The sequence below is a fragment of the Dermacentor variabilis genome, chromosome 3 (genome assembly GCF_050947875.1).
Source record: "Dermacentor variabilis isolate Ectoservices chromosome 3, ASM5094787v1, whole genome shotgun sequence".
Lineage (NCBI taxonomy): Eukaryota > Metazoa > Arthropoda > Arachnida > Ixodida > Ixodidae > Dermacentor > Dermacentor variabilis.
Window position 1 is genome coordinate 47,505,291 of NC_134570.1, and position 17,472 is coordinate 47,522,762.

Below are 17,472 nucleotides of genomic sequence, written 5' to 3' on the forward strand. Positions count from 1 at the left end.
AATTCTTCTGCGCATGCTCCGAAGTATTCAACTGCGTCCATATAGACCAGTGCACATTATGGCGTGGTGTGGTGTGGTGCAGCAGGGTGTGGTGTGGCGGGGTGTGCCGTTGCGAACATGCACTACACCCGTTTTAAGGTTGTGGATAGCATCATCTCCAACCAATCTGCTTTGCCGGTAGCCATTTCATGCTTACATCTACTTTCGATTACGGGAGAGCCAGCATTTTTTTTTCCCGCGCGTTCATTGTCCGCACACGCTCTCGCCTGCGTTCTAACTGCGCCACGGTAAAGCCAAATCAAAATGCGCCCCCTTGCCCGCGAGGAGTTCGTAACTCGAAGGACTAGCTACGCGACGGTGTTCAATTGGACATTCATGCTTTTTGTTTTATACGCATTTTTACTCTTATGACGTGGCGCCACCTCCTCCCCATTGGCTGCGCCACCACGTGGCCAGTGGAGTAGCTAGGTCGTCTGGCGTCCGGGGCCTTTAGCTCTTCTGTCACCGCCCCCCTCCCCCCCTCCCCGGGTGTAGTCGAGGAAGGCGAGGATATCGACAATTTTCGGGTGTCTTCAGACGTATATGACACCCCCCCCCTACGGGCCCAGTAAAGTTTCGTTCGTTCTCCGTCCTCGCTTCACCGTTGGAACTTGAAGCTTCTCGGACGATGATCGGCAGTTGTTGATCAAACGCAGGCAGGAAGCGATGAGATCAGATGTACAAGAAATATTTATACGTAAACTTTTTTATATACATGGCAGGTAAAACAAATACATTACAAACTTGAACAATTGAGAAACGAAGTCTCGCTCTTCGACTGTCTCAATGACTGTTAGAGCCCAGACTCGTTTTAACGTACATAGTACGGAGGCTCACTGATCTATCAGCAATCCTGATTTCAGCCAAGTCTAACGTACATGGTACGGAGCCTCACTGATCTATCAGTAATCCTGATTTCAGCCAAGTCTAACGTACATGGTACGGAGCCTCACTGATCTATCAGTAATCCTGATTTCAGCCAAGTCTCAGGGACAGCATGTCGTCCCGATTTTTATAGCCCAATTACACAAAGAAAAAAAAGGCGGTAGGGCCGTTGGCCCGTCCCACAGGTTCAGTTGCCAATCAGAGTCAACCGTTTGTTAAGCCACAACCCACAGGGATGGGCTTACTCTTCAAAATAAACATATTGGAAAACAAAGCTATTTTCCTTCTTCCCTAAAACTCCGATGCCCTCTCATTTCTCCGTAGTTAGTGACGGGGTCAGCAAAACACGCCAGGCCCGAACAAGTTATCGCTAGACCGTTTCAAATCCCAACGGCGTCTAGGCCGCAAATGTCTCGGAAGCAGGGGCATCGATACCACGTAGTGCGGCCGTACTCAAAGTTTGTCCGCGTGGGAGACTGATGGCCCTCCTTGTCCTTCAAACTTATTGTCTACAAGACAAAGTTCTCCGAGTGCGCGTTTCCAAGACGCCGTCGTCCGAATGCACTCTTTACGTGTGCACCGCATTCCTACAGCGTGCACTGTAAGCTGGCCTTCGACACCACACCGGCAGCCGCACCCAACAACAAGGCTGGCGATTGCGTTCCGGACGCGTAGAAGATTAGGTCCCTGCTCACTGCATGCGGAACGGGGTCAGCGTTGCTAAGCCCTTCTTAACCTCGGCGGCGCCTCCAATTAGTCAGGCACTCGGGAGCCACAGCCACAATACCTTGTACAGCGGTCCCTTTCAAGGCTGGTCTGTGTGGACTCGTGTGACCGTCGGCGGACTGCCAACACCGTGCGCACAATGCCGACTTCCCGGAATCGGCACTCGCCCACCTGACACCTGCCGCGACGCGTCACCCAACACCGCGCGGTGCCTGTGACCCCACATAACACAGCAACTGTCGCCCGGCTGACACGGGGGCAAGTGAACCCCCTCTCTATGCACAAAGCACGTGGCCGATTCGCGACACTTTAGAACCCGAACAATCAGAGCGACCTTACACGTCCCTCCTAAAGAGTATACTGGGCTCACAATGTGCCCAGCTATACTACAAGAGCCAAAGGGCGCTGTATCCTAGAATTTAGGCTCTGAAAGTTCCGTCAAAGAAAATTGACATACGCTGCCCAACACGGGTGCTGCGGAGTCCATAAGGAACATGAAAATGAACTGAAAGGACCACGAAAAAAAAACAATTTTCTCACAGCGATAAAAGAAAAGGGCGAAAGCTCAACACATTCATGACAGTGAGCATGCAAAAGAAACACTCATGTATGTACAGGAACACTCCAACGCACTGCACGGCACAACAGCAGCAAAGTAACATATGCAGGTTATATACATAGTATGTCCACAGTCTTATAACCCTCACACACATGGACGACAACAACCACAGAAAGTTCCATCAAGGCTGAACTGTCCCACGCACACGTCCTTCGGGTGAACGGGAACATTCACGCCTGTCCCAGCTGGCATGGCTGTTTTTGTCTATCCTTTCTTTTCTGCTCTTTACTCGATTGGCTCCCATGAACGATTCGAGAGCCTTGATAATGCATCAACATTGGCGTTACATGTTCCTTTCCGGTGACGCACCGTTAGATTGTAGCGCTGTAGTGAAAGCGCCCATCTTGCTAACTTGGCCCCCTGCGGTGTGTTGGTTGTCAAATATGACAATGGGTTATGATCAGAGACAACATTCACCACTGCTCCGAAAAGCCAGTAGTCAAATTTCTTGAGTGCCAAAATAATAGCAAAGGCTTCTCTCTCTATAGTCGACCAGCGCGCCTGTGTCGGATGAAAGCGATGGCTAGCAAAAGCGATCGGCTTTTCTTTTCCGTCCGCTGACATTTGAGCTAAACAGGCACCGGCCGCCGTCGCCGACGCATCAGTGAATAGCCAGTACGGCTCATGAGGCTCAGGCGTGTTCATGGCGACAGCCTGACAGAGAGTTAACTTTTGACTTTCGAACGCGCACTGCGCATCTTCCAACCATGGAATTGAATTAGGAACCCCTCGCCTTGTCAAAGCTGTAAGCGGGCTCCCCGCATCGGCGTAGTTCTCTCTCAGAGTTGAGGGCACCGCAATTTCACCCGTCCAAGTTTGCTGCAACATTGATAGGGACCCATTTGGGTTTCTACCATACAATGGCCTGAACGGCGCCACCCCGGTGGTATCATGCGGCACTTCGTGATACGCCCACAGAACAAATGGGATCAGCTTATCCCACTTTCTTCGGTCCCGTTCCATTACATGATACAACATATTTTTGAGGACTCTGTTCCATCTCTCAACCACTCCGTTGCCCTCAGGGTGTTCGGCAGTGGAGAACCTGGGTGAACAGCCCAGTTTTTCTAACATTAACTGTGTCAGTTGAGATTTAAAGTTAGTACCTTTGTCTGAACAGATCGTTCCCGACACTCCAATACGACTGAGAATTTCCAGTAAAGCCTCGCATGCGGCCCTCGCTGTCAGGGATCGGAGCGGCACTACCTCATTGCGTCTTTCTTCTGGTAGGACCAGCTGTCTGACCTTGACTCCCGCTAAGGAATCCCAATGGTACAAAAGTCCGTCTGACACGAACATGCTAGCTTTTCCATTTCTCGCATCATCCGAGGCCTTTTTCAGGCTTTCATCGGCTATCTGAGCAGCTCGAAATTCCTCCCGCTGACTGGGCACCCCATTGATATCTTGTATCAAACTATTCCCTTGCAATTTAGGGATTTCATCTGTCATTTCTTCGCAACTTAGACCGCAGTCTGGCTCAGTGTTATCGACCATTTCGACTGATCGGACCCGAACGGAATTGGCTACCCGCGGAATATTTTCCTCTCCAAACTCCTCTTTTTCCTGCGCCTGTAGTAGTTCCCAATCTTCCTTTGACAGCAGGCAGTCAACCCCGTTTGCAAGTTCGTCTGTAACCGCGCACACCAGATCGATCCTCTGCGGTTGTATCACAGCCCCTGGGCGATGCATGCCTACGGGCAGCGTAGCTAGGTTAGCTCGAATGGTGTTTCCAAATGCCGACTCGAGCCTTACAGTTCCCGATGGCTCCTGTAAAACGACGGGCAACATACTTTTACGGACGACCGTTATCTCACTACCTGTGTCCAACACAGCTTCTGTTGCTATATTCCCGCACATGATAGGGATAAGGTCCAGCTTTGACCTCCCTGAACTAGCATTTTGAGCTACGACTTGCACTCTAGCGCTTAGCACCCTTTCTTGCTCTGGTGGAGGTTCTTCACTTACAACAGCAACCTTCTGTACCCTTTGTTTTTGCACAGTCGGCGCCTTCCCCTGCTGTTCTTTATTTGAAGCTTTTGGGCAGTCTCTGGCTAGGTGACCCTGTACATGACACACGTGGCATTTTAAGTTTGTCCTCTGCGGGCTAGCTAGTTTTGAGTGCTGCAGCAGTGAGGCTGTTGCGGCTGGCTTAGTTGCTCGTCCTTTCCCTTTAGCTTGCTCGAAAGTCTCGAGCACTTTCGCCACCTCCACTGGCTTAAACCAATCTTCACCCTCCCGCAAAAGAACATATTCAAGGGCTTCTGAGCTTAGACTGGCTTTCATGCGGTCAGCGACCATAAGCTCCGTCATAGCTTCTTTGGTGTTTGCATTTCGAGATTGAAGGTAATAGGCCAAATAAGTTCTCCCGCGAGACGCGAACTGAGCCCAAGTTTCCTCCTTTCGTTTAGATGCCTTTTCAAACCTCTCCAAGTATTTGGCTGGCGTGAGCTTAAGTTCATCTAATACTGCCTTCTTTACAGTCTCATAATCTGTACATTCCTCGTCATTGAGGCCACGCAACAGATAACGAACCCGCTCGGCCAGCGCAGGCATGATCAAATGTACACGGCTATGTGCTGGTACTTGAAAAGATGCAAACAACTTTTCGACCTCATCAAACCATATCGGAACGTCAGCGTCACACGGCAACCGGTATGCCTTAAGCACTTTAGCACATTGTGCTATTCCATCCGTGATGGCACCGCGCCGATCGCTTCCTTCCGACACCGAAGGCGGCCTGCCCGACTGCTCAAGCTCCACTCTCCGTAGAGCAATGCGCTCGCACTCTAGCTGTAGGCGCACCTTTTCCAGCTCCAGCTCCAGGCGTCTCACCGCCATGGCTTCTGGATCCGTCGTGCTCGGAGCCTGCGCAGCGCCTTGCGCCTCACTATCCATTTCAGTATCCGACGTCTCAGACTCGGTCTCTCCGACGCGTTGCAGCTCCTGCCGTCTCTGACCCTCTATTTGTTCAGATGCAGTATCAATGTTTATGTTAGCCTCAATCGCATTTGCTGTTCTGCGCGTGAACACCATTAACCTCACTGAACAACAGCCATGCCAACCTAGACAAAACGCAAGGAATCCCGCTCACCCGTTGCTGCTGGGGGCGCCGCCTGACGTCCTTGTCCAGATGAATTGCAACCCTTGCGGAATTCGCTGGTGGCCCTCCTATTCCTTGCGCCTGGCTCGCCGCTCGTTGCTCGTTGTGGGGCTTGCCGATCCTGTCGGCTGCGCCAGTAAAGTTTCGTTCGTTCTCCGTCCTCGCTTCACCGTTGGAACTTGAAGCTTCTCGGACGATGATCGGCAGTTGTTGATCAAACGCAGGCAGGAAGCGATGAGATCAGATGTACAAGAAATATTTATACGTAAACTTTTTTATATACATGGCAGGTAAAACAAATACATTACAAACTTGAACAATTGAGAAACGAAGTCTCGCTCTTCGACTGTCTCAATGACTGTTAGAGCCCAGACTCGTTTTAACGTACATAGTACGGAGGCTCACTGATCTATCAGCAATCCTGATTTCAGCCAAGTCTAACGTACATGGTACGGAGCCTCACTGATCTATCAGTAATCCTGATTTCAGCCAAGTCTAACGTACATGGTACGGAGCCTCACTGATCTATCAGTAATCCTGATTTCAGCCAAGTCTCAGGGACAGCATGTCGTCCCGATTTTTATAGCCCAATTACACAAAGAAAAAAAAGGCGGTAGGGCCGTTGGCCCGTCCCACAGGTTCAGTTGCCAATCAGAGTCAACCGTTTGTTAAGCCACAACCCACAGGGATGGGCTTACTCTTCAAAATAAACATATTGGAAAACAAAGCTATTTTCCTTCTTCCCTAAAACTCCGATGCCCTCTCATTTCTCCGTAGTTAGTGACGGGGTCAGCAAAACACGCCAGGCCCGAACAAGTTATCGCTAGACCGTTTCAAATCCCAACGGCGTCTAGGCCGCAAATGTCTCGGAAGCAGGGGCATCGATACCACGTAGTGCGGCCGTACTCAAAGTTTGTCCGCGTGGGAGACTGATGGCCCTCCTTGTCCTTCAAACTTATTGTCTACAAGACAAAGTTCTCCGAGTGCGCGTTTCCAAGACGCCGTCGTCCGAATGCACTCTTTACGTGTGCACCGCATTCCTACAGCGTGCACTGTAAGCTGGCCTTCGACACCACACCGGCAGCCGCACCCAACAACAAGGCTGGCGATTGCGTTCCGGACGCGTAGAAGATTAGGTCCCTGCTCACTGCATGCGGAACGGGGTCAGCGTTGCTAAGCCCTTCTTAACCTCGGCGGCGCCTCCAATTAGTCAGGCACTCGGGAGCCACAGCCACAATACCTTGTACAGCGGTCCCTTTCAAGGCTGGTCTGTGTGGACTCGTGTGACCGTCGGCGGACTGCCAACACCGTGCGCACAATGCCGACTTCCCGGAATCGGCACTCGCCCACCTGACACCTGCCGCGACGCGTCACCCAACACCGCGCGGTGCCTGTGACCCCACATAACACAGCAACTGTCGCCCGGCTGACACGGGGGCAAGTGAACCCCCTCTCTATGCACAAAGCACGTGGCCGATTCGCGACACTTTAGAACCCGAACAATCAGAGCGACCTTACAGGCCCCGTGTACCCTCCCCCCCCCACCCTTTGGCGCCAAAAATGCACGCTGGTCTGGTCTGGGTGTGGGAAACCACCACTACAACTGCTGAAGGGGGTGTGCAGTGCTTTAAGGCTTAAGAGTAATGTTGGTACAGCGCTATTTTATAGTAATGGTAGGAATGAGGGTAATGGTAATTGTAATGGTAACTTTGAGAGCTCGCCGGCCCCCATAGCGGTGCTGCAACAACATATGAGTCAGTCGATAGGCTGGTTATTTTATGTACGAAAGGCTAACGACGTCACACACCATGCATGTCGAAAGCTGGCGCCGCCGATCGCAGCTTGCGCAACAGTAATCTTTATCGGGAAACGTATGCGGGGAGCGCTACGTGCTTCGCATTGCTATCGCGAGCGCCTTATCTATTATATGGTTCTGATACTTGTTTCGAGCTTGGTCTTTATTGAAACGTATGCTGTTCTGTATGTTGTATGCGTGATTCCAAAGATTGCATGCACTGTTCGCTTCACTCTGCTGAGTGTTTGTAGCCTCTACCTTACCAAAATTCTCATTACTATCATTCTACCTTACGGGGCTATACGAGCCATTGCATATTTTGCTTGCTTACGGGGGTGTGAGTCATTGATGATGATAGTTTTCTGTCGACGGACGCGATGAGGATAGCAATAGGGGCTTGTTGGTATGGCATATCTTATTTTGTTATAGCGCAAGCTTGACACGGACGACAGAAGGCACATCTGACACACACAGCGCCACACATATCGCTGTGTCACACATAGCGTCACACATAGCGCTGACACAAAAAAAGCACCAGACCACACACACATAAGCACTGTGTGTGTCAGATGTGCCTTCTGTTGTCCGTGTCAAACTTGCGCTATAACAAAATAAGATATGACGGACGCGAACGAACTTCGCTGTGAAATTGTGGCGTAATGTTGAAGAATCGGGCTGCTGAGCTAGGGGACCAAGGTTCTATCCCATCCGCCGGGCACGTAATTAGTTTTCTTTCCTTTCTTTTTTTGTAAGCGTGAGTTATTCAGCAAGACGGCAACAGCACGCAGCAGCTGCAGTCAGGAAAGTCCGTGAGGGTCCACGAAGAAAAACTTCACTTTAACGCTCGCATTGCAAAGCATCCGAACCTGCTGCAGGTGACGGCGCGATGTGACTCAGACGCGGTAGTTTGGCCCGAGAACTTGGCTGCGCCACCGAGCGCAGCTGCGAGAGGGTCAAACCAGGTAGACTGAAGCCGCTTGTGTGTATACCAAGGCAGGAAGCGACAAAGATGGTCGGTGCCCCACCATGTTAAGCTGCACAAGAGGAGGGCGGGGACACAAGTGGGGGGGGGGGGGGGCAGGGCACAAGGGGAGGCGTGAGAGGGGGGGGGGGGTCTAGGCAATTAGAGCGCCTCTTTGGCTGTGCCGCGGTCTTTAATACAGGTGCCAAGCCGAACCGAGGGCGCCGAGGAACGGGGAACACTGGAGAAACCAGGAATCAAGGAATCACAAACACAGTGGCCCTCGTGGGGAGCAAGCAGGGAGGAGGAGGCAAATGAGAGAGGAGGTGCGGAACGCAAGGCCACCTGGCCCTCAGCCTCCGAGGGGTGCTCGAGAAGAAGAAAAGCGCCGGCGTGCCACGCGCCAAGCCGGACGATCCATCACTGGCTGGTCGCTCGGGGCGGCCCGCGTTTCGCGGCGCCGGTGCCTTACTGCGCCCGTCGGGATCTGGTGCTTTTTTAGCTCGGCGCGCGGATACCTGACCTCCCGCCGGTGCTGCGTGCATATGCCCGAGGCTCATTCCGTCCCCACGAGGATATCATTTGCACTGCACGGTCGCGGTTGAGTCACGGACGCGTTCCTGTCCGTTAGTGAATCTGCGTACTGTCACTGTGCTCTTGGCATCTACGGAGAAGGAAATGGCTGTCGCGCGCCTCCGTCACAGCGAGCAATTTGTGCGACCGACGCCACGATAATTAATTTCTCATAACCTGTATAGGTTGGACCGGTATAATGTGCCGGTACAATAGATCGGTGTAATAGATTACACTAGGATTACAAAATGGTTGCCAAGAGATACATTCCTGAAATAATTCTTGAGGGGAATAAAGGGTTCAGTATTTCTTTTAGTCTTGCAAATCTACACAGACTCTAGATCGGCGGTTAGCGCCTTTACTTCGATCTGGCTCCGTTTCCGTCGAAGCCTCTAAAATGCTGGACACTAAGCGCACCATTACTTCGTTTCCGGCACATCTCGATTCTCAGCTAGATTCCCTCACCAGCCTCAATGACACTGCTCAGTCGGGCGCGCTCTAATCCTCCGCGTCGGCGAGGACGCAAGTCATACGGGATGGGTATATACGGGGAGTTTAAATACATTTTATTCACCTTCAACGAAGTCGCCAAGTGCTATCAAATGGGCAGGCGGGCTTTTCCGCCTCCGCGCGGTAAACTTTCCAGGCCTCATGCAGTCACACTCAGGATGTTGCAGACTAGGTCACATCCCAGTTTCGCTTTCCTCAGCATTATTGCTGCGGACGTTTTCGAGTCTACCTGCCCGGACCGCGGGTCGGTTAGCAGCTTAGATCACGTGCTCTGGCGGTGCCCCTCGTTACGGGGGCCCAGTCAAGTCACCGAGGAGGAGTGGCGCTCTGCCATCAAGAGTTCCGAGCTTCTCCCACGACTCCGGGTTGTCCAGAGAGCCCACGATGCGGCGGCGAGGCTATAGGCTTCCCCGTACCCACGTGGGAGCGGCCCGCGATGCTGCTCTAAGGGCGGCTCTTCTCGGGACCCCAGTAAAGTTCTTTGTCGTGTCTGTCTGTCAATGGCTTCCTTTACAAAGCGTAGAAGAAGAAAAAAAACGAATAAATGCGCGGACTTTAGCTCGCGAAGAACACTTCGTAATTGATAGCACCTACAAATTTTTACTTACACATAGCTGTTCTGGCGCCCTCGCATATTTATTCTTCTTGCGGGGAAGATGAGTATATAATTTCTTGATTCATTCTAAAGGATTCTTTATTTTGCGAGAAATAACCTTACAGACAGCACTCCACATACTCGGATTACATTTAACCCAGCCAGATTAGCCGTATCGTTTGGTGCATCGACTCTTGAGCGCAGCGAAGGGAAAATATTTCTCTGCCATGACAGACACTTTCTTTCGGGTTAAACGAAACTTTAACTTACTATATTCTGACCTTAATGTCTTCATCGGCAAATTTAGCTTAATCTGTGTTATGTTCCGAGTTATTACTTTATTTCCCATTGCTATACGTTCTCCAAATTCTGTTTCCTTTGATCCTTATATCTACCTATTATAAACTTGTGGTTGATTTCTTTCTCATTTCATGCGTACTCTCTAATTTATTATTTTGGGATGCTCGATTCTTCACCAATCCCCGAGAGTGTATATGAGCTATAGAGGCGCGACAACAACAACAACAACAACAACAACAACAACAACAACAACAACAACAACAACAACAACAACAACAACAACAACAACAACCTTTGCATACTTCCCGTGGTCTTCCGCGCTCCGCATGATCGGCGGAGTCATTCCGCTTGCCTTTGTCTAAAATTTCTCCTTTGTTCGTGCGCCCGTCCTTTGGAGGTTTCAACGCATTTGCTCGCCCAGCCCCAAGTTTTGCTCCCCGCAACCTCAGTCATCAATTGATTAGTTCAACTTATGAGGAATTCCATAGCTTTATTGATTTCGTTATAGCGACGATGATAAATCGACGACGAGCAAGCTAAATGGTGAACTGGGTGAGTTGTAGTGCATTCATTGTTAGGAAAAGCGCGAACGGGCAAAGACGACAGAAGAACACAGGACAAGCGCTGTATAATATCAAATGAAAAAAAAAACTGTTTTATATATTAGAAACTGACACGTATATCAAAGCTCCATCCAGTGCGCTCGCATGTCACATATAACAGCTTGTCAGCACGCGGACGACGGTGCATGGATTCACGAGACCGAAATTTATCTGCGCTTGCATGCGACAGGCCTCGGGAAATCTACCTCACACGATGATGTACACAACCGCCGTGATACACAACTGCGCGATCGCGACGAAAAAGAAAAAAAAAAAAAAATACGGGGATCACACACGCTGTGGGAATCGATGTAGGCGAAACTTTCCGTGTTGTTTGCTTCGATTGACCATACTTGGCAGTGGCGTTTACAGTGAATGTTTATAAGTTATTCAGCGTTTAGTGCAACACACGAGAGCACGGTGAGAATTGATGTTAAACGTTACCTTGCGCGCACGACTTGTGTTTGTCTACGCGTTGCACATAACACGCAGCGGGACGCGCTCGGTTGAGGCGTTGTTGCACGCCTCTGTTCACAGCCTACGAAAAGATCTGCACTGCCATTGCCTTACACGACGTATCGCATCATGCTGGAAGTGTTAAACGTTAACTAAATCATGTGGCCTTATTTGCCAGACTCGCCATCTAATTATGAGGCACGCGGCTTCAATTGACCACCTGGGATTCTTTAATGTGCCCCTAAATCGAAGTAAGCTAGCATTTTTTTAACCATTTGCCACCCCCCCCTCTCCCCCCATCGAAATGCGGATGCCGTAGTCTGGCTCGAACGCGGGACCTCTAACAACGTCAGAGCCACAAAGCTACTGCGGCGTGTACGGATGTGTTGATTTGATGGGCGGCCGCTTCCGTAGTGTCGTCTGGTCGACGCTGCGGTGCTTTTCTGCACGCCCTGCGTCTATTTTCCCTTGACAAATTTGCGCGGTGTTTATTTTCGCAGAGATAAACAAGACAGTTCGCAAGAAAAAAAAAATAAAAATAAATAAATAAAAGCATAATTAAGCTGAGGCATTTGGCTTGGATTCTCAGTCGTGTAGGAGATAGAGCCGAAAGCATGCCCCGAGGCCGATATTTGCATATAGACTTCTACACCGCCACCGAAGCTCCGAGCTATATACAACAGGAGTCTTCATTCAGGCGTACATTCGCTGTGACGCGTATTTCTCAACTAAGCTTTACGCGATCGCTCTCTGAGCTAAAATGTGATAAACGTTTTTTTTAAGTTAAATTAACGTTTTGTAACCGGTTATATTATTGTGAATCGGCTTGTATCTTGTTATAAAACCTTCATTTCGAAATCGTTCTTGTGAAGTGGACGCGCATACTGGTTCACGACCTTCAGATATCAATGCCCAGTTATCAACCTGCTCAACCGGCACGCGTTCAAGAAAAGGTAAAAGAAACCACGAGGAAGGTGAGAAAGAGAAATATTTAATAAAGTATAATGCTCGCAAGGACAAATGTGTGTGCAAAACGCGCTAATGCTTCTTTGCCGTTTTTCCATGTCACTCACCGTGCGTAAGCTTTGCCGCAATCCAAGCGTGTGCTAAGGCGAAGAAAGATTGCCGGTGCGAATACAGTATGAGGGATAACGACTCTACCGCCGGCCCGGTTCTTGAAATGCATGCAATTGTCGCCACGCGAAATTCACGAAGTTTTGTGGCATCAGACATTTCGTACGTCGCGTTTTGGCGAATACTTTTGGTAATTCTTAGAGATAGTCCAAGCGGGATCAAGATATCTCTTTTTTTTTTTCTTTTTTGAGGGCACGCTATTCGCTGCACGCCTACAGGCTATCATAAATTATCCGATAATCGGCAACGAACTGTTTAATAAACTAAAGTGAGCTCACTGGCTTCGTAAGCAAGTAAAACAAAAAGCTATATTTTTCCGAGTTGTAGCTTAAACTACGCCCCGTTGTCGTTAAAAGTATTTTCCTTGTTCACTTTTTCTGTTTCTCTTTTATTGTAGATTTCTGCGATAGTGTCACGTTGTGGTGGCGTTGAAGAACAAGACAGTTCGAAAGCAGCCCGTCCCTATTATAACTCTTTATTGGACGAACTTGTGCCCAGAAAAACAAGTGACGCTCGAAGCAAAAATGATGGAGCGCCCAGCCCACTCGTCGGATCGCCGAAATCTGATGTACGGGTCAATCGCGTGGGCTATTTATACACGACTCATAGTAATTTATCTGGTTCTCCGAACCGGGCATTGAAGGTGGACTGAATCGAATCGAATTTCCCGAATTGTACATTCCAGCCTAATCGCTGGTGCCTCGCGTAGATTGCAGAAGGTTAAAAACAAAAATAATTACACCATGGCGTTTTACATGCCAAAACCGCTTTCTGATTATGAGGCACGGCCGTATAGCGGGGGACTCCGGATTAATTTTGACCACCAGGGGATCTTTAACGTCCCACACGGGCGTTTTTGTATTTCGCTCCCTTCGAAATGCGGCCGCCGCGGCTGGGATTTGATCCGGCGACTTCGTACTTAGCAGCGCAACGCCATGGCCTCTAATCCACCGCGACGGATCCTCGAGTTTATCGATGAACAAGAATCACACTGGATTTGAAAGAACCTAGCGAGTTTTGAAAACTTTTTCTGAACAAACACGACCCAGACTTGCGAACTACTTAGAAATGCGTGGCGTCTTATCCACGTAACAGAGTTGCGGTCTGGGCGCGAACTTCAAAGAAAAGAAAGTGTGCCCTGTTTTTTTTTCTTTTTTAGTAATAATCACGATCTTCTTCCCCAAACAGACACAAATCGAGTCTTGAAGGTACACTTCACCAGTCTAAATGAAGTGTCGTTCTTTAGTGTCTCCTTGGTACAGACTTTAATAGTAGACGTTTATTTTTTAAAGAATTTGCCGCCCGGCTGTGACATTTCGCATATGACGTGTACAGTGGACGAGTGACGCTTTTGCGGAGCTGGAACCCGCAGTTGTTAGGAGCCTGCATGGTATTGGCAACGACCAAGGCCTCTTTCTTTCTTTTTTTTCTGTAGCTGTTGGACTAATTAATTTCTATTTCTGGGGCATTGTTTTAACCTCATCAGTCCTACTAACCCTAACCTTTCAACCGTCCCCGGAAACGCCTGACAATGCTTCAAGAAGCCCTTCTAAAACAGGCTCGTTTGATTTAGTTCGCCGCGTTAAACGTTGCCAAGTTCAGTGTCTAATGGCTGCCTGCCCAGATTCAAAGGTTCTTAGCATCCCGGTCTGTTATTGCAGCATATCCGACACTGTTGCGGTGCTAAGAACAAGAGATTAATGGAGAGAGGAAGATGTCCGCCCTGATTATGCAAGGCTTGCTACTTCAGCTGAGGTACTTGAGATGACACGAAGAGAAGAGTATATGGCTGTGTTCCAATACTCGCCGTAGGCGGCAAAGTAGACGGCTAAGCGGACAGCGGCCATCTTAAAGGGACACTAAAGCGGAACAATAAATCAGTTTAGACTAATGAAGCATCGTTAAAGAACAAACACTGCAGGCAGTCATTTAAAAGAAATAGTTTGATTATTAGATGAGAAAATGAAGGTTTAAGTATCAGTATTTGAATTTCGCGCCGAAACCCCAGCGCGGGTACGTCAGCGTGACGTAAGGGATTCCAAAGTACGTTTTCGCATTTGGGCCGCGTTGCCTGAATAAAGGTTCCCGAAACTTGCCATGTTTAATATTGGGTTCCTTTAGAACACAATGTGGTCAATCTGTACCGCTACATATAATTAGTAGGCCCTAGAAGATGCCATCAAAATCCACGACATCACAGCCCTTAGGTGCGGGAACTTAACTAGGCGTCACCACCCGTATTTAGTTTTTGCGCTTTTTCTGGCTTACGAAACGTCTTATCGTTGTAAGAGTGGTGTTTTTGGTGTTGTAGAACGGTAATTTACTGATGCAGAAGAAATAATTTTTCACTTCAGTGTCCCTTTAGGCCTCCTTCGAATTCTGACGAAGTCAAAGAAGACAGCTTCGCGAAGACAGCGCACGTCGAAAGTAAAATACGATGCAGGCTACTTTTGCTGTCCAAACAAGATGGCGGGCGAGCAGAAGGCTTGGAAACTCGACGGCAAGGTGATCTGCGCACAACAAAAAATAGCCACACTTTTCCATGCGCTTAATGGAAGTCACGTCGTGTTTCTGATATATATGTTCGCACGCGCAAAGAGTTAGAGTGCAGAAATAATATGTGCTTTTCTCAGCTTTTCTCGTCGACGCGAGGTGGCGCCACGTCGCAGGGCGTCACGTCGCAGCGGTGGATGGCGCAACCCACCGCCCCGTTCCAAAGAGGACGCTCATAACATCCATCCATCCATCCATTCAGCCTTCCCGTCGTCTTCTAGACGGTTCCAGACGCGTTCCATGACTTGGGCTCGAAGCTGTCTCCTTAGCTGTCTATATAGTGCCTAGAATATACTTATACTGTCTACGCAGACTGTCTCCGATGCTGGCCAGAATTGGAGCCCAGGTGACTAACAGACTGTCAGAGAACGTCCACAAGACCCGACTAGGGCAAGCACAATAGCAGAAAGCCATCATGGCTCTGATTGCGTCCCCACTTCTGTTTCAGAGTCCTATAGCAATATATTCCTCGTATACCGAGTGAATTATTCGATGCTTTATATTATAGCGGAGACAGTTGCACGGCACTTGCTCAGTATCGTCACGTGGTTTGCGCTCGTTGCACAGCGGTCAACTGAGTTGCCCGATTGCTTCGCAGCAGCCGAGGGACATGGTTAATTCAAAATTCATGAGAGAGGCAGTGGCCAGTTATTATACCAGCGTAACCGATGATGTTCTAGAGACGAGGGAGTGTGCTTGTCATTCAGTGGGCCTTCCTGTAGTGCCATTGAACCTGCAGCTATATAGTATATACTTCAGCAAGATGGACAATTGGGCTACCTGGGTGGCATTGATTAGGACTGATTTTTCTCTGTTAGCACATTTGCAAGTACAGCTTTCAATTTTAGGATTTTTAAATGCTTTTTTTTTACGATTACCTATCGCTATATCGTTTGGTTTCTTACCCCCTGATTTGCTTTGCATGCGTGATCACATCTATGCACCGTATGTATGTTCAATAAATTCCGGTTGTTCAATAAATTCTTCAGTTATAAGTGAGAGCCCTGTCTTGTCGTTTCTCTGGCTATCGTTTTTTTTTAATTTTTTTCGTTACGCTTTACAAAGTCCTGAAAACAATACCATACACACCCATCGGCAGGCTTTCTGCCGGAATCGGGCTCCGCTGCAAACCTGATGCAAGGTATTGAAACGACCTCATTACACCGTTGTAAACGTCACTTGCAGCGCGCACATAGACAGAGGGGCCGAAAGAACGACGAAGACAGCGCTTGTCATCGTCGTTCTTTCGGTCCCTCTGTATATGTAAATGCTGTGAGTGATGTTTACAACGGAATACCAACTAGAACGTACCCAAACACTGCTTGTTACACCCTCGCATATCCCCTCACGCCCTGATGCATGCACGGGGCGGCGGGCGCTACAACCGATCTCGGAGGCCTGACGCGCCACGCTCTCTCTCTCTTCGGCGCTTTTGCACGCAGGCGGTTCCAATGGGCTGGGCCGCACCCTGTGTCTGGAGCTGGCGCGGCGGGGGGCCCGAGTGGTGATCGCGTGCCGCACGCGACTGCGGCGCGACTCGACGGCCTTCTTCCTGCGCGAGAAGACCGGCTCGTTCAACGTCCGGGTCATGTACATGGACCTGACCAACCTCGAGTCCATACGCGAGTTCGCCAAGGAGCTCATCGCCTCGGAGGAGCGCCTGGACTGCATCGTCAACAATGCCGGTACGCGCATGCATTGTGTGTGCATGCAGTCAACCGCGCCCGCTCTTATACACAGTGCAAGCTGCACTTGCGGTAAAAAATTGACGGTAGACGAAATCTAACAGAGCCGCGCGCGCGAAGAGTCGCCTTCTGCGAATGACTCGAAGGGGCAGAAACGACAGTTTAAACAACTTTCCCTACGCTTTGGTGGGACAGAATTCGGTTTAACAGCAGTTCTTTCTTCTTTAACTGCGATATGGCGTGACATTGCTTTATTTTCTTCTTTTTTTTTCTGCTAAAGATAGAGAAAGGATGGAGTTGGGAACTTTATTACTTCTTTCACCTAGTGCATTATTGAGAAACAAAAGACTCTATTGCGTCAACAAGGGTGCGCAAGACGTCTTCTGAGGCTTGCCAGAGTTCCATGCAACTGCCAGCATGCGGTAACGTAGATGAGTAAACCATCGCCTGAGCATACACGTAGGGTTTACTGCTGCGCCGAATAATGGCAGCGTGTCTTCTGTCACGTTGTGATGATATTAGTCCTCGCGATCACCGTGATCGTGGCTGACTGATTCGTTGTATGATTCATGTGATTTAGGGTCCCAAAGCGACAGAGCTATATGGCTCTGGATTGATATTGACCACTTGTTGTTTCTTTAACGTGCACCGAAATGTCAGTTCCCGGACGTTTTTTCATGTCGCCTCCATCGACGAAATGCGGCCGCCCCGGCAGGTAACCGAACGCACGACCTCGGGCTCAGCAGCGGAACGTATGGCGGGTGGTCATCACAATCTGCCCAATTAAGTCCACTCGCGGAATAAAGGCCTGCACCAGCAGACTGCAGTCAGCTGGTGGAATCTATCAAAACATTTTTCAGCGAAAATATGTCTCAGCTTCTACGGAGGGTCTTGTCAACATCATATTTTTTTAAACAAAGTGCACAGAGCGAGAGTTGC

At 49.4% G+C, this 17,472-nt stretch overlaps 1 protein-coding gene across 1 annotated transcript in view; it reads left to right on the plus strand.

Annotated features, from left to right (window-relative positions):
* LOC142575533 (retinol dehydrogenase 13-like) overlaps positions 1-17,472 on the plus strand; it is a 47,754-nt gene that overhangs the window by 22,890 nt on the left and 7,392 nt on the right. The window contains exon 2 of the mRNA XM_075684958.1: positions 16,291-16,533. Within this exon, the coding sequence (XP_075541073.1) occupies positions 16,291-16,533 (243 nt within the window). The remainder of the gene's footprint in view (positions 1-16,290; positions 16,534-17,472) is intronic.